Below are 23,483 nucleotides of genomic sequence, written 5' to 3'. Positions count from 1 at the left end.
AAGAGTGAACACTGGGGTAAAACAGACAGGTGATGCTTGAGCCAGTAATGCAAACAAAAATGTCTTTCTCAGACTGTGCCCTGAGGTGTCTGCTTTAAACTCTATTCATCCAAAAGGCTTATAAGAAGAAATGATAATAAATTATTAATAAATAAATAAAAAGGATATTCACATAAAATTTAGGCAAAAAAAATCAAAAGTTGGTTTTAGACCTACTTCCTTTAGAAGAACAGAGAAAAACTAAGGATGGAATTTGAAGATTTATAAAAAATCATTAAATGCTAAATCAGGTTGTGTTGAATTATATTAACCATGAGGTTTAACTGCTACTGTTACCTGCTAGATTGGTCTTCATGATTTAAGGCTTAGCCTTCTGCACACTGCATAGTGTTTACTGCAGTGAATAGCCAACTGATATCAACCGAGCTGCTTAAGATAGGAAATACTATGTTTGATGAAGGGAATGTTAAATATGAATAGCTTAATATCTTATTAAAAATCTTCTGAATTATCTGTTTTCCTTTAAAATATTCAGAAAGTGGAAAATGAAAGGTAAAGTAAAAGCTACATACTTGGGTACTTAAAAAAGGGTTTGCAAATCTAAGTTTATGCATCCAGGTTTGAAAGTCTTGCCCAAAATCTTTAACAGTTTATTACATAGCAGCAGATTGCAAACAAAGTATATGTAGGCTGCAAAATATCCAGGTAAAGCAATAGGAAAATAGAAATTTTGTGACAATGTGTATAAAAATTCATATTTCTTAGCACTAGGCCAGTCATTTATTGTCCAATTATCTTCTTAATTAAGAGCTTTCTGCAATGGAAATTGTCCTAAGAAATAAAGTATTATGAATAAAACTACTCCCCCATTAGCAAAATTCTCAGTCTTCCACCCAGTTTGACCTTTTCTAGTGATATCACTGAAGGGAACATAACTCCTGAAATTAGCAGTAAGCTGTCAGAGCACTTAACCTGCTAATTTAGTCAATATCTCGACATTGTCTCCTTGAAGGCTCCATGATATTCCAAAAGATCAAGCAAATGGCCTCCAGTCCTCTGCCTAAGTACCTTACCAAGCACGTCCCTTTGTATTCCCCCTGGTGCCTAGGGCAGTGGGCTTGGCTTAGTATGTGTCATCTTACCAGGTGACATTCTTTTACCATTGTCATCTGTTATCAGACATTCCCATGTTTACCTATCTTTGAATCAGGTTTCACTTCATTTCTTCTGCCTAAAGCCATGCCTGGCTATCTATTTATATTATCATTTCTATCATCATTTCAATGACCTAAAGTTTTGCTGGCGGGCATTGGTGAAAGAGAAGATGAACGATACTTAACTGAGAACCCTGAGGGCAAAGACTGGGATTTTGAAGACTTGAACTGTAAGGCCATTGAGAGAAATCTGATTACAAATAATTTGTTTTACAAGTGTAGTTTGAGTGTAGGCACCTAGAGCAGCCTCCCTCCCTTTGTGTTCTCCAGCAGCTTTGTGAGCTAATCACAGTTGTCTGTTGTGCTTGGGCAAAAGTTCATCTAGTTTATCTTTCTAGGGTAGACCATTTTTCAGGCCAAATGCATATTTGGCATGGAGAAATATAAATATTTTGTCCTACATTTATTGGGAGCATCAGTATTTAAGAAATTATGCTATTTCTCACAAATATATATAATAAAGATACGTACAACATACATACCATATATATGCACTTAAAAAGAAAGGAACAGAAGATAAGACCACCAATGTCTTGGTGGAGGCAGTAAGTTAGCTATTTAAGTATTCATGGAAAAACGTTCAAACCTCCAATCTGTTGCTTGTTTCTGTAGGTAGGTCTGCTCATCATCATGACTCAAACTGTATTTTTACAGACTATTTCTCTTTGTTATTTTAGATAGTCTGCACAGTATTTTTAGCTAATGGAATAATAGTTCAAGCCAAAACAATTTTGCTTTAGATTTTCACTGGTAATTAGATTACATTAACAGCAACTGAATCTCATGGAATGGTAACACCATTAGAATGAAGAAGAACATAGCAATCTTCAAGAAACAAGGAAAAGTGTCACTCACCAGTCTTTAAAGCAAATATTAGGTCATCAAACTCCTGTGATTCCTCATCAGCAACCAATGAGCTGTTACTAAATCCTCCAGAAGGGTGGAAGACATTGCCATTTTGTGGACTCTGTGTAAAGGCTGCACTAGCTTGACTGCCAGGCTGCAAGGATGCCCTCTCCCAGTCTGCCGGCACCTTTAACAAGTTTAAAAAGACAAAGAAATGCAGTAATCAAAACTACAGTATACAAATAATTTACATCACTGTTTAGGATCCTATCTTGAGATAACAAATTAGAACCTATGACCAGAGCTGGACTCAAGATCAGGATTTTTGGAATCAAGTATTCTGTGACTTCTCTAGTGAACTAGGTAGCCTAATTAGAGGGAAAAAAAAAAAAAAAAAGCCTAGAATTTGATTACAAGTCATTTAACCTTGTGTTTATTATGGATGGCCTAGCTGGCTCCAAAACTTAACATTTCCCTATTTCTGAACATTGGCTTCTAGTATGGAGAAGCTTAAATTAAAACACTGAAAGGTTCCAGTCAAAATAATCCTTCTCACTCTTCTCTTATTGCTGCCACTTCCTCTACTGGACCCTGCCTCTCCCTTCTATAACCACTAATCAAAATTACTTTTCTGTCCATCATATGATCTACTGTTGGCTCTTTCCCACTTTCCCACTCTTTCCCAGGTTTACCAACACAATCTTTTAAAGTAAGTTATTAGACTTTAAACGTGCTGGTGTACAGCCCAATAGTTTTGATATTAACTTTGCTAAATTACATCTGCCTCTTAATTTTAAAGTGGTGCTGAACGAAAGACAGAATTTCAGTTCATGAAAAAGGGGATTTTTTGAAAATCTATTTCCTCCCTAATTGTGATGAAAAATCAAAATACTGAACTCTAAAAAATTGTATTTCAGGACAATCAAAATAGATTTTTGGGGGGCTCATTGTTCATCCACACCTTTGAGCACAGGATTGTGAATACCTGCCACATGGAGCTGAGAAGCCATGCTGTCCAGTAAACTGGGGAGTCAGGCATCACCTTAAATGAGAAGGTGAAAAGCCTAAGAAATTTAACAGTCTGCCAAGGGGCAGCTGAGAAGCATTAGCATCCAGACAAACCCACAGTCAAGCAGATAGAGAAATGGGCAAAATAGCTGGCAGGTGAGCAGGAAACCAGGCTGTCTGGTTTCCACCAAAATTATTACTAGAACTGACTTGTTCTGTTGAAATATTTCAATCCAATTAAATCAGTATTTTTGCTAGAAAAGCTGTTCAACTGGAAATTTTTTCAGCTAGCTCTGTCAACATGCACATGTACACAGCAGCAAAAGTGACCTTGGTTTGCTATAGGAAGTGAAAAAGAGATATTAGCAGCATTCCAATTCCAGCAATGAAGAGATTGAAAATCATCTCTGAAAATTTGCAGAAATTTCACACAGCATGACTTTGGAAAATTAGAGACTTAAAACTCATCCAAGACTGAAGATGAAAGAATTAACTTGACATTTTAATTTCCCATTAGCTACTTCTGATAACACTGTAACCAACATCTATAATAAACTGAAGACCCAAGCTGAGAAGGTGAAATTCTCTAGATCGGATATTACCAGGGAATTGTAAGTCCCAAGAACATTATCATGGCTAAGGATAACAATTTCTATGGTGAAAAGAAACGTTCCCCCCCCCCCCAAAAAAAAAGAACAATAGCAATTAGCAAGTGGTCATCTCATTCCCTGTGTATTACACTTCTGTATTACCACTTAAACCTTCAGTACATTTTTAATACACAGGGTAATGAGGATAGAACATCTGTTACCTCTTCCATAGCACTGATCAGGTTCTGAGTGGATTTGCTGATCTCTCCACCTGCAGGCGGCAAACCACTGCCATGTGTGAAAAAAGCAGATCCAGCCGTTGTATGTCCATTCATGTCCACAGTATAACTTGCTTTCACAGGACAACAAAGTTGATTGTGTAGGATAAAATATACCACAAAGACATAAAGACCCTAAAATACAGGGACAGAAAAAGAATATCAGAGTTTGAAATGAAAGCATCTTTGATCAGATTTGGAGTCCAGTCATGGCAAGGTCCTGTATGCTGTAGCAGATGTCTCTCCTCACACTAACAATCACTGTGCTTCACAGGGTTGCACTGGATTTTTCTGGATAATAAGGGAAGATGTCAGTGTCAATCAGAGACTGGGAAATTAAAAGTAAGTTCATATCCTCAGGCCTCCAGCAAAACATAATCCCTCCCCCCACAAAAGAAGAATTATTAAAAATGATTATTTGGTTGAACCCACACAGTTGCAAAGCAAAACCAAGATCACAACAACAACAAAACCAGCTCAAGTTTCATAGCTGTCATAGTAGTGAAAATGCGGGTTATGGACTGCCTTTACAATAGAAGTTGGCAACTCGCCCCTAACCACAATTCTTTGTTCTCTTACTGACCTGCTGGCTCTTTACATTCTTGCCCCAGCTTCAATCTCATGCAAACTACATTGCTGCTGTCACAGATATCAAGCTGTAGTTATAAATTAGATTCTCTATGAGATCCACTACTTCAACAGTCTTTCATTTGTGATTACTACAAAGGCTCTACTGTATGTCTCTGCAATTCTTCTTTAAAACTTGCTAATTTTGACCTTTAGACTTAGCCAAGAAAAAGTATTATAACTACATCTTTTGTTTGCATAGAAACCCAGTGACTGAACTTCTGAATATGAAATCTGACTTTCTTTTTGATCTAATTCTTAAATTGTACAAATATTGAGGTAAAATAATCAGTTTCAATTAGTCAGTCAACCAATTCAATAATTAATAAATACAGGGTTAACCAAGAGATTACAGAAAGGAGACTTCAGATTCTTCCTCATTACTGCAATACAATTAAATTTGCCTTGTTTTTATAGTTCCCATTGTCCTCAAGACTCCCAAAACTAATTGTACTAAACAGAACAATTTATTGGAAAGGTACCGATAGGCATGAAAGTAATAACTGGGATTATAAATAGTAAGGAGTTTCAACTATTTATATCGGGAAACTTCAAATGGAAGCAACTTTGAATATACATTGAGACTGGAAACACCCAAGCTATATATTCATTCCCATGCATACAAAACAGACAACATAAAATAACACTTCATGGCCCATGGATTCATAGTTTTTAATGACAAAACTATATGACAAAATGGTCTATAATAACAGTCTAGTCTGAAGAGACATGTAACAGAAGTTAATGTGATTCAATGAGATTTCAGTCTGAGCTGGTCAAATGGTATGGACATAACCTCATACACATCCTGTAAAGTTATACAACTATATAGCTCTACATGTTTTCTTTTTTAACAGCAAACTGAAAACCAAAAACGTTAAAACTTATTTTAAAATAACATTTTCTCACTTTTCCAGATTTTTGGTTTTTATCACGAAGATCTAGAGCACTGACTGACTTAAAAAGGAAACTTCTTTGTGATACACGTAAATACATTCCAAAAAACTGAAATACATGTTGCACTTAAGAAACACTAAAAAGGAACTAAAATATCCTTTCATTCTGTAAACAAATCCAAGGACTCTCATGTAGGTCAAGCACAATGGGACCAGCAAATGGATTTTTTTAATGTAAGTTAATTAATGGATATGAAGAGGGATAACAATTCTAAGAAGAATGGATAACAGTGACACTATAGAATTCAGAGCAGCCTCTGGCATTCCAGTCTCTAAGGACCTAGTCATAAAAGCTGCACATACGTTTTAAGTGGGTTTGTACTTTTCAAGCAAACCATAAACTGAAAACAACTAACACTCCATACTTTTGTCTTTCTGAACCACAGGGACATAAAGCACTGATACAGAAGGCCCATGTTATGTCAGACTCTTGTATATGGCCCTGAGTGTGGATGTTCTTCCCAAAGAAACAAACATGGAATAGAGTGCCGCAATTACCTCTTTAACTAGAGCCCAGTATCTGGCAACCAAAAGAGAAAAGGGCTGTTGTTAATATTAGGGAATAGATACTTGATCACACAGCCCCAGCGGCAATTAGATATGCCCTGGACTTAAGAAATCCCAAAGAGATAGGCATCTGGTTGCTACTTGTTAGCCTGAGCCTCAGTCTCAGTTCTTTTTGTGACTGTATTTTTATTCTTCGGTACTTAAAATTGTAGTTATACCTGAAGATACCTGATGTGGAGCTAAGGCCCACTGTAATAAGTCCATTATGATAAATGAACAAAACCAGATAGTTCACAGTCCATCCCCAAACAAGTAAGTGAAGGACAAAGCATAAAATGTGCATATATGCGTCAGTAAGCGGTTTCAGCAGCTGTTGTAACTGGTGGCCATTGACTAGCGACCTTGTAATTTTCAGTGTTTCGAGACAGTGCTATTTCTGAGGAACTACTATTATAACAGAGCCACAGAAAGACATTTTGACACCCAAAGCACCCTTGCCTAAGTTCCTTCCTGCTGCCACTACTCCTGGCTCTTATAGTCGTGCAGAGATACAGACCCTTTTCCTGGGCAGCTAGAGACAGCCTTGCTTATATACATTTGCTCCCAACTGGTGCCTCTCGTTTCATTCTTGCCACAGTCCTCAATTCATTCATCTAGATTTAGAGAGAGACTGACTAGATTTGAGCTGTACACTTCAAATTGTAAACTGATCTCTTCTGTTTCATATTAATACACTCTTGATACAGGAGCTGGCAGCAATCATACAATAATTTGTCAGTTACCCACAATACACATTTTCTAGTTAAAGATATTTAGACTCTATATTCTCAGGCCAAACCCAGTAACAAGCAGCAGAGATATGAGTTCAAGGGATCAAGGAATCTGTGCAGTATGATCTGAGATTTCCCAGGCAGCCCAGCAGTTGTTAATATTGGAAGCTGAGAAGGAATTTCAGCCTGTGCAGTTCAGAGAACTCCCATATATTGATGCACGCTGGTGATGAGACTGTTCCTCTGGGTCTTTCCATAATGAGCGAATTGACTCAGGGAGGTTATTTCACTTGTTTAAGGACACAAGGAAAGTCACTGACTGAGTTAGCTAAGAGAAACAAAAATTCTCAGTTTTACTTCTCCCACCCTTGTAAAATATTACAGCACTGCCTTCCAAACATAAATTTATGAAACTGTTTCAGTTATATCTAAGAAAACCAACACTCCTTAGTAGGTTACATCAATTACAAAAGAACTGTATTGTTGGGTAGAAGATTACTTGCTTAGCTGGAAAAAGGGTGGATCCTTCTTTGACACATATTCCTATTGAGATCTAGGGGGTCAAGAATACATGCTCTGTAGAGATGACTTGCTACGTGCCATCATTGTTGTTTTGTCTGAAGTATCCAAAGAGTGTTATGGTCTTATTCAGACTACTCTATGCTTCTATTAGAAACCACTGCAATTGCATTTTGAAATATCAAAATAAGGCAAATGGTTCTGCCTAAACAATATTGAGTTCCAACAATCATAAACACTGTGATGCCATGGATCAAGTTGTATTGATCTGTGCTTATTTTAGCACTAGCAGCTACCAGATTGTTTACTTTGAAAGAGCACAGGAAGTATGCATACACCCAGGTTGTGTCAGTGAACCACAACTTTCACAGTCTTAAGGGTTTTTTTTCAAAACCACTGGTTTGAGAATCAAAATAGCATTCATTACCCGTGACACTCATAATGTTCTTTTCACTTAACTTCCCTTAATGCTGTGAAAATAGTCTTAAAATACTATAAAATAAGGCTGTTAGCATGGTAATATATGTTTCACTATGTTTATCATGAATGGGTTTGGCCATGTTGACACCACTGTCTTTTAAACCAGCCTGTAGAACCTAGATACTCATGTTTTAGTGGATACCAGCAATTGCTATTCCATCCAATACTTTTACAGATACATAAGCACAGTCCTTGCTAGGTTGGACCAAATAGGAAATACAGAGAATAGTCTGTTTTTGTTGACAGGCCTATCAGACTTGCAGGATGTTCAGAGAAGAAACCTAAATACTCCAAAGGGATCAAAGGAAGTAGGTCTGGGTATACATGGCCTTTGGATATTAGCAGCACAGATAACGATATCTCTATTAAAAGTTTCAAAATGTGTGATAGATATTAATTCCTCTGCTGTTGCATACAAATTCAGAGCCATTGTTTTCATCTCACAAACATGTGCAGGGTGGCCAAAAGAAACTATTTGGTGTTGGAGTGAAATGAGTGATGATTGCTACCCTGCAAAGCCTGACCTAGTGATTCTGGAAGAAGATAGAACAATTAAGCTAAAGAACTAGGGCTTTAAAGGATTTATCTGCAATACTAAATAACTTCTGTGGTTTGAGCCCACAGGACTACTTACAAAGCATTTAATCCCATGTCATTTACAGTTACATTATGATAGTAGTAATAATACTGTTGCTAATGTTACAGCAAAAGATAAGAGGGAAAAGTGTTACTAATATGTCTTCCCTGGAGAAAGAGAAGAATAGTACTTCAAGCAGGCAAGTAGGCTGTCAAAAAGGTGGAAGGACAGACAGCTTAAAATTCTTCTCAGACACATGGTGGTTGCCTGAAAAATGTGTGTAAGCTATTGTCAGTAATGGCTGCTATTTATTTTACTGGCATGTGCTGATGGAAGACAATTCAGCTTTTGTTATTTCATCACAGCAAGCTGATTTGTATTTCTCTGTTTATCCACCATCTCTGCTGTTTTGCACTGTTATATCAGGGAAAAAACTCATCCAGAAAAAAACAGAACTACAACTGAAGGAATTCTCACATGGCAAAGTGTCCACTGGGGACCTTTTCAGCCAGTGCGCTGGGAACAGCCTTGATGCTGCTCTAGATTATGCCAGACACTTCACCAATCTCTACCTTGGACTTACCATGGATAAACCATGCTTGAGCAACCCACCTGCCTTTTATGATGTAATGACTGGTCCAGTGGACCAAGGGAGAGTGATGGATGTCCTCTACTTTGACTTTTGCAAGATTTTGTGCATGGTCTCCCACAGCATTCTTGCATCCAAGTTAGGACATTGTAGTCTAGATGGATAGATTACTAGATGTGTAAAAGAAATGGGCTGGATTGTTGGGCTTAAAGTTAACGGTTTATACTCTTCCTGGAGGCTGTTTACAAGTGGAATTTCTCAGGGGTCTATACTGGGACCTATCATGTTTAATATCTTTATTAACAATCTGAAGAAGGAATGCACCATCATCAGGCTTACAGAAGGTACCAAACTGGAGTGTAGTTGTACACTCAGGGGCAGGGCTGCCCCAAACAGGGGGCAGACAGACCTAGACAGGCTAGAGGAGTGGGCTGACAGGAATCTCAAAAAATTCATCAAGGACAAATGCAAAGTTCTGCACTTGAGAAGGAATAATTCCTTTCAATAGTACAGGCCAGGGACTGACAGGCTGTGTAGAAATTCTGCTGAAAAGGACCAGGGGTCCTGGTGGCCAGTAGACTAAACATGAGTAAACAGTGTGTCCTGGCAGTGGTGAAGGCTAACAACATACTGGGCTGTATCACAGGACCATAGCCAGTACATTGAGCAGAATAATCCCCCTTTACTCAGCAGTTGTTAGACTACACCTGGAATACTGGGTCTGGTTTGGGGTTTCCCAGTAAGATGTTGATAAACTTGACCAAGTCCACTGGAGGGCCATCAAGATGGTCAGGGGCTGAAGCACTTGCCCAGTGAGGACAGGCTGAGGGAACTGGGCTTGTTCAGCATGGAGGAGGCTTGAGGGGACTTAATAACCCTAACTGCTAGTAGCCTTTCAACACCTAAGGGGTGGTTACCAAGACAACAGAGGTGCATTGCTGGAGAATGAGAGACACTGGTTCTAAATTGAAACAGGGGAGGTTCCAAATGGATATAAGCAAAACATTTTTACTGTGAGGATAATTAAGCACTAGAACAGGTTACCCAAAGAAGCTGTGAAAACTCTGTCCTTGGAGAACAAAACCCTAAGCAAACTAGTCTGAATTCAGTGCTAACTGCGCTTCGAGCAGAAGGTTGGAGGAGATGACCTCCTGAGGTTCCTGCTAACCTGAATGATTCTGCAAATTTGTAGAAGCCGTAGAACTCAAGAGACTGCAAAACTAAGAGTCACTTTTATTCATCACATTAGATCTTGCACCAAGCACAGGAGAGCCAAAGGTCAGGACCACTGGCTTATGGCTTTTGACTGCTCTGTCTGCAAACATATCTGAAAATACTACTATTTCTTGCTTCTAGTTTTCAACTAAAAAGCATATGATGGCATGACAAAATGTAATTTTACTGCRTGGCCTTTCTGGTTACTCTGTCTTTTCATCTTCAGTTTCAATATGGTCAATAGTTCTACAGATTCTCCTGAACAATCAGCACTGATATTGCATGATAATTTTGGGGCTGTAGTTACTCACTTTTTAAGCTTTCTACTTTTTTAGAGGAAGAAGGGAGGTTATTCTGCTACCTTTTATAATTTATGGGAGGGTTTTGTGCATGTATGTGTGTGAGAGGAATTCTCATATATAACAGCTTGAGATATGCCAGTTCTAATTTATTTATTTTAAATTACTGAAGTTTTGAAATACAAAGACATAGCTGCAGGAAGCTAATAAATGAAAGAAAAACTTCTGTAGCTGTCAATAAAAGGACAGAACACATTTTATACTTTCATGAGATCACAGGCAAACCTGGTGGACTGATTCACATTTGACACTTGTATTCTCTTTCTCTCTTCATCCTCTAATTCTGCATGTTCTAAGTCACTGTGCTGCCACTGCAGTATGTCTAAGTTTGGTAATTGAGAAAACTCTGCTAATAGTAATGAAAAAGGATACAACAGACTGTAGGCCATCAACAGACCACTTCTCTACCTCTTTTTTCCTCATTGAGAAGCAAGATGGCTACTGTCTTCCATAATTTTTAATTGGTCTTGTAAGATAAAAGACTTTTATTGCTCTAATGAAAACAAACATATAAACACATTAGCTATTTCTTTAGTAAGATATCACAGTTCTCACACATATATTTTCAGCCGAGGCAGATATACTCTGTGCTGAAACTGAAAAAACTCTGTTTTTCCAAAGAGAAGTGAATTCAGATAATGCCATTTTAAGATTCTCCGTAGGCCTATTTTCAAATCCATCTATTTTAGCAGAATGGCTTTTCTATTTATAAAACTAAAGTATCTGTGCAGAACTTCTGGTAAAGAATTGTCATTTTGAGCAGTTCCTCAACCTATTTCAGGGTATTTATCAGCACTAGCAAAAATTCAGTGCACACTATAGGTGCATTCTTTAACTCATATATCAATTAGGAAAATTTCATTTGATAACTATTATTCATGTGACTGTATAATTAAAACATGCCTTTTCAAAAGAGGGTATTGCAAAGTGAAATCAAGGCTTGTAAGGGAAGATAGTATCTCTTGTTAGACCAGAGAAGGGTCTCTATGTCCAGAACTGGTTCATTTTTTCTAACTATATCTTTAGATCACCCTGGCTACAACACGACTATTATTTTTTAAGTTACACATTTATTGGTGACAGCTAGTTAAAAAAAAAAAAAAAGAAATCACACAAACAGGTGTCTCTTCCAACACAAGGGTAGTAGCATTGTCATTATCCAGATCAGCTTTTTGAGATTAGCTGCCTGTAGTCACTGCAGAGGCAATTTTGCATGATGGTTTATGTCTTGGTTAGTTTCACTTTAGTGTTCAAGTTTTACTGAGGTCAGATTTTATCTTACTCTCTAGCTCAACTTTGCTAACTTACTCTTGGCCACCCCTCATAGAAAGTCCTTTTCTTGTCAGTTTTATGGTCAGGTTTTCTCCCCTCTCTGCTGCTTGTGATTTCTTGAGTGGCTGTCAATGGGCACATGTGTTGTTGCCACTGCTGGTGGCAGCATCTTGGCTGATGCTTTTGCAGCTTAATGCCTTACCTGACTTTTGTGAACTTCCCTAGGGATTTTACTAACTTACTGGAAGTTCTTAGGCTGTGGACTTCTGTGTTCTTGTGTAGTTTTCCATCATTGGCCAGTCAAAGCCTGCTTTGGATTAACACTGATTTACATAACAAGTGCCCACTGCTTTTGGGAAAATTACTGGTCTGATTACTCCAAATAATTTGCATGTCTTACCATGTTAAGAAGTTAGTATCTACGTTGCAAGAAATGACTTGCAATCTTAAACTATATTCAGGAAATATAATCAGGACCATCATACAGTGCATGATATTAGTTTGATACTGTTGTGTTTCCTCATCTCTTTTGGAAAAAAAATCAGCCACGGAACTGAATAATCATACACACAAGTATTCCTGCTAACCAACTGACACACATAAAACATATATAATTTTCTATTTGCTCCTCCAAGTTTTCTTGTTTTCAGAAATAATCATGACAAATTGCACACACAACATTTTTGTGCACATCTAAATATTAAAAAGCAGATCTTTAATGTACAGTTTATTTTCCTGGATCTTTATCATCCATATTTTTCTTTCAGAACAGCTTGAAGATCTTTTATTGGTGTCATCATGACAAAAGTATCATCTTAGTCACATGATACTATAGCCTAAGCCATCACATAACATCTCCCACTCATAGCTCACCAGAAATATTAACCTTTGAAATGTAAATCAGATCCTTCTGTTTAAATCTAACTCTTTTTCTTAACATTCAAAGTCACTGTTATAAACGCTATGTCCTTCAGCAGTGCAACCCTGCCAGCTGGTGATTCTACTTAAGCCAACCTTAGACCTGCTGTGGTTCATCAAGATTTTGACTGTTTAATTGCCATTAAACACCAGTTTTGATGAAGCTATTATCATTCTTACCAAGCATATCTCTCCTCTTATTGCAGTTTCTATTGGGAACATTTACTTCTTATCAGCACTTTGCTTCCTGAGGTATTCATTTTCCATTTTGCTTTGTAGACGAGGATTTATCTTAGTTACGGATGAAATTATAAAAATTCACATCAAAATCAGAAGACAACAATTAATGTAACTGAAGGATTGCAAACCTCAAACTGTCCTAATAAGCAACATCGTAAGACCACTTCTGTTGAAAGAGATTTTTTCATGGTTGTTTTACTAAATATCATCTATGATCTGTTGAACCAACCAACAGCTGTCACCACATACACACAGTCATCATAAAACAATGGAATGAAGAAAAGTAACCATTCATAAATCTATCATTAAATGAAGGATGTGTTTACAGGTCCACATGACCAAGATATATTTCTAGTGGCTTCTTTTTTATAAAGTTCCTATAGATTATTATAATTCCTCAGATTAAAAGGTTATATGTATATTTTGTAATAAAGATAAAAACATTGTGTTTACAGCATTATTAATATGTTTTCCTAATATTAATGTAATACATGAAACTTAGTCTAAACAGCCAAGTTTCTCTTTATGCAGAGCCAGCTATGCCAAAACCATGCTGAACCTTGCGGTTTCTACCCAAAGCCATAAATTCCTCTCTGRCAAACTACACTCAGCTCATATTTAGTCTAAACTTGGCTGAGGCTTACCTGGGAGGTTCACAAACTCTGGCAAATCTTTAAAAAGCAGATTTGCTTGGATACTCAGGATTCACTATAAATATTTTGCATAGTTCTCAGAACACTCTCAGCTACTCCCACACAACAGTCATTTGTACCTCCTATTTCAGCCCTGCAAGTAGTGGAAACATGTTTTTTCTTTTTTCTCAAGATGACAGATTCAAACTTTAAAAGAGAAACGTTCAGTTTGAAGAAACACTGAAAATACAGATGCTTAGCCAAACCTGCCAGATGTGTGAATTGGTCTAGAATAAGATTCTGTTACTTCCTTCCAATGTAGTCATACTGGAAATATCAAGAAAGCCATATTTTTCTATTTCAGTGCTTCTAGTTGAGAAAGAAACAAAAACTGAGTCAAACACCAAAGGTCCAAACAGTGGGATAGGCATGATCTGTGAAGGGCAAACATCAGTGAGACAGCATACCCTAGAGTAGCTTAAAATTCGCCTCCAGTTCTGGCTGTAGCCCCTCATTGGCACTGTGTGATTTTGGAAATTATGCCAACCACACATGGTTGCAGGAGGCTGACAACAGCTAAGAACTGCCAAAGCAGAGTAGCCCCCGCCATGCTGCATCCAAGCCCCATCTCTCTGCCTATACGCTTTCCCCTCCCTGCCCCCCTCCTTTTCTATTCCTGCACAGGCAATAGAAATCAGAAACAGCATCCTTGGAGGGCTTCTTTGTACTGGTTCTTCCTGTGTTTTGTGCTACCTGGAGGACCAGTTGGCAGCAGAAAGCAGCTAGATCAAATATCAATGAAAAATTTGACCTATTTGTCTACTGTTGAACCTTATACTAAAAATAAAACAGACAAAAGCTGTATGGTTATTTCTAATGTATTCTTCAACTGCATTGACTGTAAAAGTCTAGAAATATCACAGGTCATGACTTTACACCTATGTTTTACAATATTTTGCAAATATTTCTTCTCATACTTACTTTCCAAGACAAACATTCATAGCCTTACATTTCAGCTCACGCCTTACAATCTAAGACCACTAACGTTTTAACTGCTCTCTCAAACAGACAAGAAATGACAGGTGAAAAAGCCTTCATCAGCTCTGCCCTTAGGTCAAGAGATTCCCTGTCTAATAATGTTAGAGCAGTGAATTCTATAATTATATCTGAAAACAGGCTGAAAGCCACCATATGAAAGCAATACTCTAGAGGGAAGCTAGCGACTGAAGAAGCTACATTCAGGAACCATACAAACTAGCATCACTGACTAGAGGTCGATCCTGTCCATATAAAAATGCCAGGAACATCGTATTTCTGCAGAACATTAAAATATTCCTTTTAATATTATTTTTATGGAAGCAGTATTTTCTACTTATGTATATTGATGACATAACACAGAGTTAAAATAAAAGAAACAGGGAATTAAAAGTCAGCATTGACAGACAAAAAGAGTCAAAAGAGAGAAGCTAACTCTGTGTTTACTGCTGAACTCTTATTTGCTATTACAGAAAACCTCATAAAATGAAGGGCTATGTAGAACCCTGATTGTCATTGTTATCGTTATAACAATGAGTTTTTTTCTTTTAATGAATTCTTGCAACATCAAAATATCACAGAATCACAGAATGGTTGAGGTTGGAAGGGACCTCTGGAGATCATCTAGTCCAACCCCCCTGCTCAAGCAGGGTCACCTAGAGCACGTTGCACAGGATCGCATCCAGGCAGCTTTTGAATATCTCCAGAGAAGGAGACTCCACAACCTCTCTAGGCAACCTGTTCCAGTGCTCTGTCACCCTCACGGTGAAAAAGCTTTTCCTCTTGTGCCCACTATTTTCTCCATATTTGCTGTTACTCTGTGATATCTGACTGAGAAATGGGCAAGACCATTTATTTAGCAGCACTTCTCTCAACTGCCTTAAGAGAGTAAATCTACAATTGACGTGCTACGTCAGTAGCCCAAAACACATGAAAATTAAAAAAAAATCTGGCTTGGAGGGAACTCAAGGTTTATGGATTACTGATATGATTAATTCTCATATACCTTCTACCTAGAAGGCTTTTGGGGACAAGATTGATAAGAATAAGGTATTCTTGTCCTCTAGCAACCTCTGACTATTGGAAACACCTTTTGGGCATGCCACACTCAGGTAGAGCCACAGAGATGTTTTAGGAACTGAATAATTTCTCATCAGCTTCAAAACTCCCTTAGTTAAAACTGACCCCAGTAAGGATCTTACAATGGCATTTACTAGTATGTGACATGGGCTTTTTATAGCCAAAATAACAGATATGTACATTACTATATCAAGTTGTTACTTTGCCAGAGAGCTCTGACTGTCTCAGAAGTAGAGGTCCTGCTTAGCAGACTTTGCTATTAAATGATGATCATAGCAGCCTGACAGCAGTTTACACTCCCTACTCCCCTTGATTTTAATGAAAATTACTGTAGTTCTTTACTGCCTTTTTGTAGCATCAGAGACAGCAGAAGGCAAGTCTTATTTATAAAGTAGGAAGTTAACACTGTTTTGGGTAGGAATGCTCCTCAAAGAAGGGGAAACGTGGGCAAAAAAGAGGACAAGGACTAGACGTCCTTCCATATCTGACAAGTAGGTGAACACGAGTAGGTGGAGGTACAATAATATATTTGGCTCTGTCACTGAAATCATTCACTTCCTGGCTTGACATAATGAGCTGATTTTCCTTTCCCCTCTGTCCTCCTTGCAATATGTGCAAGGAAAGCACAGGATAAAAAAAAAAAGTACCCCTAAGAGTTCATAAGATCTTTTTTCATAAGAGAGTGTTACTCAAACTAAACTTCAAAGCAAATTCATATTAAACACGGATATAATGTCAGTCTTGTATTAGAACCTTTTAGTTGATACAGTTAGTCTTACAGAGTTTTAAAAATAAATGGTAGCTCTAAAACTTTGCATTTGCATTTTGCAGGTTACAACTTTTTTTTTAATGGAAAAATCACTGGCATAAAGAATTTACTTTGTGGCTTTTAAAACAAAAGCGTTAGCACATTCAGACAGGGTACCACAAATAAGCCTTGGACAAAAAGATGGAAACTTACATAAATTAAAAAGGGAATGAAAGGAACATAGAGGTAATTCCATTGACTGCCTCTAAACAGGGGTCACTGTCTACTTTTGAGATGTACAGAACACTTGGTAGAGTAATGACCTTGTAGTACTTATTTAGTTCTCTATTATTCTACCTATGAAAAAGCCTACACTACATGTTAATGCACAACAATGTAACACCAAAGAATATATATATTTATATTTATATTTATATATTTATATATCCGGAAATTGAGGAATGGGAACATTTAAATTTTCGTGCCTTGCTAAATTTATTGAATTTAGTGGGAATGTAGCTCTACCACTGTCAGCAACAGATAGCTAAGTCATGAAACACATTTCAAATTGTTTGCTCTGCTTGTACTTGGAAAACAAGAAGCTACTTTCCCTTTTGGAAATTCTCTCGAATGTATTAATGCCAGAAGTGACCTAAGATATACTTGAAGCACTAAACAGGAAAAATTTGGATATGACCTGTTCTGCAACCCATCCTGCTATCTGTGGAGTATTTCTTAAGAGGAAAAAATGATAGGAGCTGTTCAAGGATAGACTTTTCCATATTTTCAAAGCAATAAGCTTAGCTGTTGCTTTGGGGAAGGGGTTGGGTTTGGGGTTTTTTTTTAGTTTTTCCTATTACTTAGCATGGAATATATGTCCTCTTGAGGTCTCCCTCTTTGTGTGAGGGCTGTGGATTGCTGTCTGCTCCTTCCAGCACCCTTGTATGGCAATAACTGCTGGCTCTGCAGTATCATGTTTTCTCACTGCAAAACCACCCAAAGTGTTTGACTGAGCTGTCTTGGCTGCACAGTGAAGCCCAATGTAAAGCAAATACAAAGAGCTGCCAATTCTCAGCCACAGAAACAGAACTACACAGTAGTCCAAGAAGGGAGTACAAGATTGGAAAAAGCCTTTTTTTTTTTTTTCTGTTCTGCTTTTAACTTTTCCTTTTTCGCTTTCTTGCCTTCAATCGCAGCTGAGCATCTACCATTTCTGCCATTGTCCCTTCTCCCATCAGTGCTATGAGAAAGACTTGTTGCCTGCTTGTTCCTCTGAGTCTGCACCATCACAGGTAGCCCTGGTGCAGCCTGCAAAGCGAGGCCAGCACACGCAGGTGCGCACCACCAACCTGGAGGCACACACAGGTTAGACAGCATGACAAACACTGACCTAATTATGCTTTCAATTCCAGACTGCACACGCTCTTCAGAAGATAGCAGAAAAGATGGGATGATAAGCAAGTATTGAAAAGCCTGATGAGAGGTAAAAGTAAATTTTTGAGGGAAGTGGAATAAAGTTCCAAAGCAAGACACTTTTTTGAGTAGAAACTTTGCCAGACAGGTGGATTCTGAAGCAAATTTATGTTAAACAGATCAAACATAAAGTCTATAAACCCCAGCTATATTGGCAAGTACTAGAAGTCTCATTTACCTGTGTGGCAGTGCCAGTTCACATGATCCACTGAATGTAAAAATCCATAGTCTAACGCTCACCATTGTATCCCAGTAAGGACAGCAGAAATAGTAATATACTGACTGTACTTGATTCTTTACACCTGCATCAAGCACAGTATCTCCACTGCTATAACGATGATGGTTCTTGCTGCAGGCTCACTCTGAAAACTTCGGTTTGATGTTATATATTGATACTAGTAAAACTGGCCAAGCCAGTTTCTCTAACTACTCTCAGTGGAACACTGCTGCCTCTCTTCTTCAAATACTTAGCTTCTGCCTCACTGCCATTCCAAGGCCTTTTTGGTTAGAAGTGTTTCAAAGCTACAAACTGCCTGTGAGATTTTTTTTTAAGCCGGTTTTTGTGTTGTCTAAGATATAACATACATTTTCTGAGTAACAGAAATACATATTATTTTGTGTTTATTTATAAATATATATTCAATTTAACATAGATATACTAGGCACAGGCATAACATTTCCTATCAGCACAATTATTCTTTGAGCACAATGAACAAGTAAGGCAAGTTTTAGCACACAGGTGAAATCCATTTTAGGCCTTAGATAACTGTGCTCCACATGGAACTATCTTTGAATTCAAATACAGAAACATTCAAAGTGCTTACATTCAGTTACTTGTAATTGCATTCCCTGCTTTAGCTTCAACTTCACTTATAACACAATATCACATTACTAGATACAACTTTCTGGAAAAGATTTTTTTTTTTTCTCGATGAAGAAGTATAAACAAATAATGAAGACTATACTTACCATTATGAATCAGGACAACATAATGCATTTACTTATGTGACACACTTTTGTTACGTTACCTTTACTGCAAAAATAGAGTGAATGAAGTGTAAACTGAATTTCTTGATTTGGAAAGGAATTTAGCAAGAAAATGAAAAAGTAATGATAGTAGCAATCTTTCCAGACTTTGCTGAAAGCAACAGAAAAGGAATCAGAGATTATGATTTCATCTCACATATGAATATCACACATACATCACTTCAACTTCTACACTGAAAAAAAGTGCTATAATACAATCCATTATAAGCATGAAAACAGAAGACAGATTAGTAGACAAAACATTTAAAATTTCAGTAACATTTTGGTCTATAGAAGAATGTCACCCCAGGAAGGCATTTTTATGCTAGGCAAGTGAACCCCTATCAAGTCAGATCATTTATTACTATTAATCCTAAAATAATGGGCAGTATCTGCTCCAAGATGCTATTTCTAAACAGTTTTTAAATGGTAAATAAATTATTAATACACAGTTTTGACAAAAATAGTGTGTGTTGCAGATGTTTATAAGCGCAATATTTGTGGCACGGCTGTTGTGATAATTATAGCAGCCTGTTGGACTTTAACAATGTTTATTTGATTAAGCACTTACTGAAACATCTAGTATTTAGTAAGTCTTAATTATATATATGAAAGTGAAATTTTAATATAAAACATGACCCACTTTAATGATCACTCAAAAAGCCTTTGTCCATTGAGGATGATGATGCCTAGAGTCCTCATCTGACACCCGCAGAAGTTTGCACATCCCACGGCAAAGAGCAGTGATACGGAAGAGCCAGGCCAAAAGCAGTGTAGCTGAGTAAACAGTGCTGAGCCCAAGCTTAGAAGCTTTGCCCCTCAGCACTGCACTTACTGCCTCTGCCTCTTCGTTGACGTAGCTATACTGCTTTTGGCTCCAAAGCAGATGTGGTTCATAACAGCTTAGGATTATCTGTGTCATACGACATAGCACAGTGTAGATATTTTAAACGGTAGCCCGTGAATGCAACACTCACACTTTAAGGATGCACTGACATTGTTTTGCAAAATTTTTTATATTTTTACATGTTTTTCAGTATTTGCAGAATGTGCTAGCAGGAAGGTTTCACTTCCAATGGAAAGACTAGGTTTTTCCATGCTCTTGGAAGGTAACTGAAATTAAGATTTAATTCAGTTTGTTAAGGAAAAGGATCTCATAGGCAATGAAATGAGCTTAATTCCATCATGCAGTAGGAGAGGATACAATAAACTTACAGGCTCCTTTCTTCTGAGATTCTTTTGCTGCTATAGCCTACCTCAGGTCAGCAAGGGATAGCAGTGAAGACAGCGGTAAAGGTCAGACCTATGAATTCTGATCCTCTCCTTCTGCAACACTGGCTGTGAAATTACTTCTTCTCAATGGGATATGATGAAGTAACCTACAAAACAAACCTAAACCACAAACTGCATGACTCTTCCATCTCTCTACATGAAGTCTTTGAGTGTTGACCTGATGACTGAGCCCTCTTTTGTTAATAAATAAAAATGATTAAACCCTTTAAACTTTACCAAGCACTTTTTAAAGAGATACAGTATACGGTATATCTTCGGTTTGTATGTGAACAAAGCTAATAAAAAAATCTTTAATTCACTAGATGGCTAAATCTGTACATGTAACATGTAGAAATCATGTTCTTGGCAGAAAGCTATTGCTATGATTTGGGGATTTTTTTATTTATTTTTGCATTCTTTATATTGGTACTAAGCAACAGGAAATTAACAGGCAAGTAAGTTAGACATCATTTATTATTATATACAGCATTATTTTCTTCAAGTCCATGCTTGACATTTTAGCTATTACAAATCTGTCTTACCAAAAACTAAGCCAAGCATGTTAGCAAAGTGACTAAGCAGTGTGTGCTAATGCTCTTTGCCAATGGAAAGGAGGAAGGCAATGGGAAGCAATCCAGAAAGAGCTGTTTCCAGGAAGAGGAGTGTCTTTATTTAGATTATGTTGAAAATCATTCACCCCACAGTTCCTTATATTCTCTATTTTTACAGAAAACTAATGAACTACTAGCACCATCTTTGGCTTCCATTTAGAAAATACAATCCATTTGGAAAATACAGCACTGGAGGCAATACAAAATAAGAGATTGGTAGTGGTATGGTTTAATAAACTGAGCACAAATGTGAACTATAGGAGCCATTAAATTCTCATCTTAAATCAAAGACTGCTGTGTGGCCCTACACAAGTTATTTCTCCTCCCATGGCTTTCATTCCAGCCATCTATAAAACAGAGGTGATAGTACCCATCTCATAAAAGTAATCTGAAGATTGACAGGCTTGTAATAATTCATACTTATATGACAAAATGCTACACAGCTGACATTACTAGTTATAGGCCATATGAACCATGAAAAAATGAGAGTCATTAAAAATAATTTATTCTCAGTTTTTCAAATATTTTATCCAAGTATCCTATTATGGTAATTTTCACAAGCAAAAAAGACTACTTGTGATTGCTTTGTAATTTTTTCACAATATATTCAGTTAAAATATATATTACATTAATAAAACTGCATTTCTCAAGTTTTCCTATACCTTTGTCCAAAATACCCCAAATAAGGTCTCCTTTTTTCTACAGATATATTTTATTAGAGACAAAACTATAAAAATTTTTGTTAGTTAAAACATTTATAAAATTTTATGTTATAAGGGCTACCATAAAGATACTTTCTCCACTTGGTTTTCATGTGTCCTATAGGAAAGTAAGACAGTTACATGTTTTTTCAAGGGCTTAGGAGAATAACTTGAACCAAAACTCACCACATATGACTAGCATAATCACAGACAAATTACTTAGACTATTTCTACACTGATGCTTAAGAAAAACCTCAGTTGGTCCAAGAATCTCATCCTCTCACTATGTCCTATCCTATAGCCTATGAAAGACATCTACACTCTGTTTATTTGACAAGCAAAGCTCTTGTGGTAATGTGGACAGAAATGATTTGTTTCTCCTTCTGAGATTATCTATTTCTTAGGGAAGAATGAAAAAAGGATCTGAAACAGGGCCTCAAGACAGGCAAAGAAATATTAGAACTGGTGCTAGCACACTTTCTATGCTCAATATATGCAACGTTTAGATGAATTAAAAAAAAAAGCTATGCAGAAGGGGACAGAGAAACAGGTAAGGACAGGGTTCTCTTCATAACTAAAGCTCGGTAGAGTTTCAAGGGTGGGACTGGATTCCTGCTGTGGAAAGAAGGGTAGAAGCTTAGCTGCTTATTGCAAAATCTTCCACAGTACAGGCCTTAGTGCAATCTTAAAGCAGAGACACCATCTTTATTCCTCTCTGAATCAGTTCATAGGAACATGTGATAACGTTACGTTGGAAGGGACCTTGTTTCAACTTATGCCTGTTGTCTCTCATCCTCCCACCATGCACCACTTTGAATAGGCTCGTTCCATTTTCTTGATGACCTCCTCTTATGTCCCTGGCTATAAAAGCTGGCAGCGTGCCCATCATTCTGGCCTCTTGTCTAACTGCCTCCTTGTACTGCCTGTCTTGTGTGTCCAGTTGTTGTCTCATGTCCTAAATTAAAAATTGTTTAGGGCACAGAATATCTTTTTGGTCTGTGTTTGTAGAGTATTTGATACAATGAAATCCTGGCCCATGCATGAACTCTGGAGCACTACAATTAATAAATAATCATAGTTTCTGCATCTCTGGGAATACTCAAGACTAAATAATTGCCAGGCATTAACATTTACTGAAAGGCAAGTATATAGTTACTCTGATAAAGCAAGTTATCCTAGCTTGAGCTTATTTCTCAAGACTTTAGAAGATGTTCATCAGCAAAAAATAGTGTAATAAGGAAAGGACAAGCATCCTTATCATTAAAGGACAACATGAAAGTGACCAATTCCTGATATGAATAGTAATTATTTTCACTTTTTCTTTTTAAGAACACAAAGAGGCATTTCCATTTAATACAATATTTTAGTATCAAGAGCTTCAATACTGAAACATTCTATTAATTGAAAATATTCAGAAAACAGGAATCTATCATGTATGCAGTGAAGCATCCTCTAGAATCACATCTCTCTCTTTACAGACCACATGAATAAACTAGCTTACTAATTTAGGTGCCTAGAGGTGGGTAGTGTTACTTACCCTTTTTTGTCCGCTGATATAAATGCAATGACAGAATTGAAAATTGATCTGTAGCACATATTTTCTTTTATGAAGCAAAAATTTCTGTCACATAGGTTGGTATATTTGGCTATTAATAGGTGGTTACACAAAAGTTAGCGTGGGAATATTAAAACTTTGCAGGAAAGCAACAGTCTTCATGGTGAGAATCACTGTTTTCCTAACCTCTTTCAAAAGTTAGGAATGGAAAAAAGGTTCTGTAAGGGCTTCTGGCTCCACTCCATTCAGAAAGGAATTATTCTGCCTATTAAGACGCTAGATTCCTGTTTCCTGGAGCTCAAAGAATTAATCCTAGAGGGTGCTGAGGCCTAAGAAATACTGAAAATTCAAAATTCTCTAGTTGGTCTTCATGGTAGCTGATAAT

The 23,483-nt window shown here is 37.2% G+C and overlaps 1 protein-coding gene across 1 annotated transcript in view; it reads right to left on the bottom strand.

Annotated features, from left to right (window-relative positions):
* LOC112966773 (G-protein coupled receptor 98-like) overlaps positions 1-23,483 on the bottom strand; it is a 200,341-nt gene that overhangs the window by 7,067 nt on the left and 169,791 nt on the right. The window contains exons 36-37 of the mRNA XM_026067216.1: positions 3,880-4,071; positions 2,070-2,247 (exon numbers count right to left, since the gene is read on the bottom strand). Of these exons, the coding sequence (XP_025923001.1) occupies positions 2,070-2,247; positions 3,880-4,071 (370 nt within the window). The remainder of the gene's footprint in view (positions 1-2,069; positions 2,248-3,879; positions 4,072-23,483) is intronic.

This window comes from Apteryx rowi, unplaced genomic scaffold (assembly GCF_003343035.1).
Source record: "Apteryx rowi isolate R43461 unplaced genomic scaffold, aptRow1 scaffold_104, whole genome shotgun sequence".
In the NCBI taxonomy this organism is placed as follows: Eukaryota; Metazoa; Chordata; class Aves; order Apterygiformes; family Apterygidae; genus Apteryx; species Apteryx rowi.
Note: the sequence above shows the minus strand (reverse complement) of the source record. Positions and strands in the feature narration are given on the sequence as shown.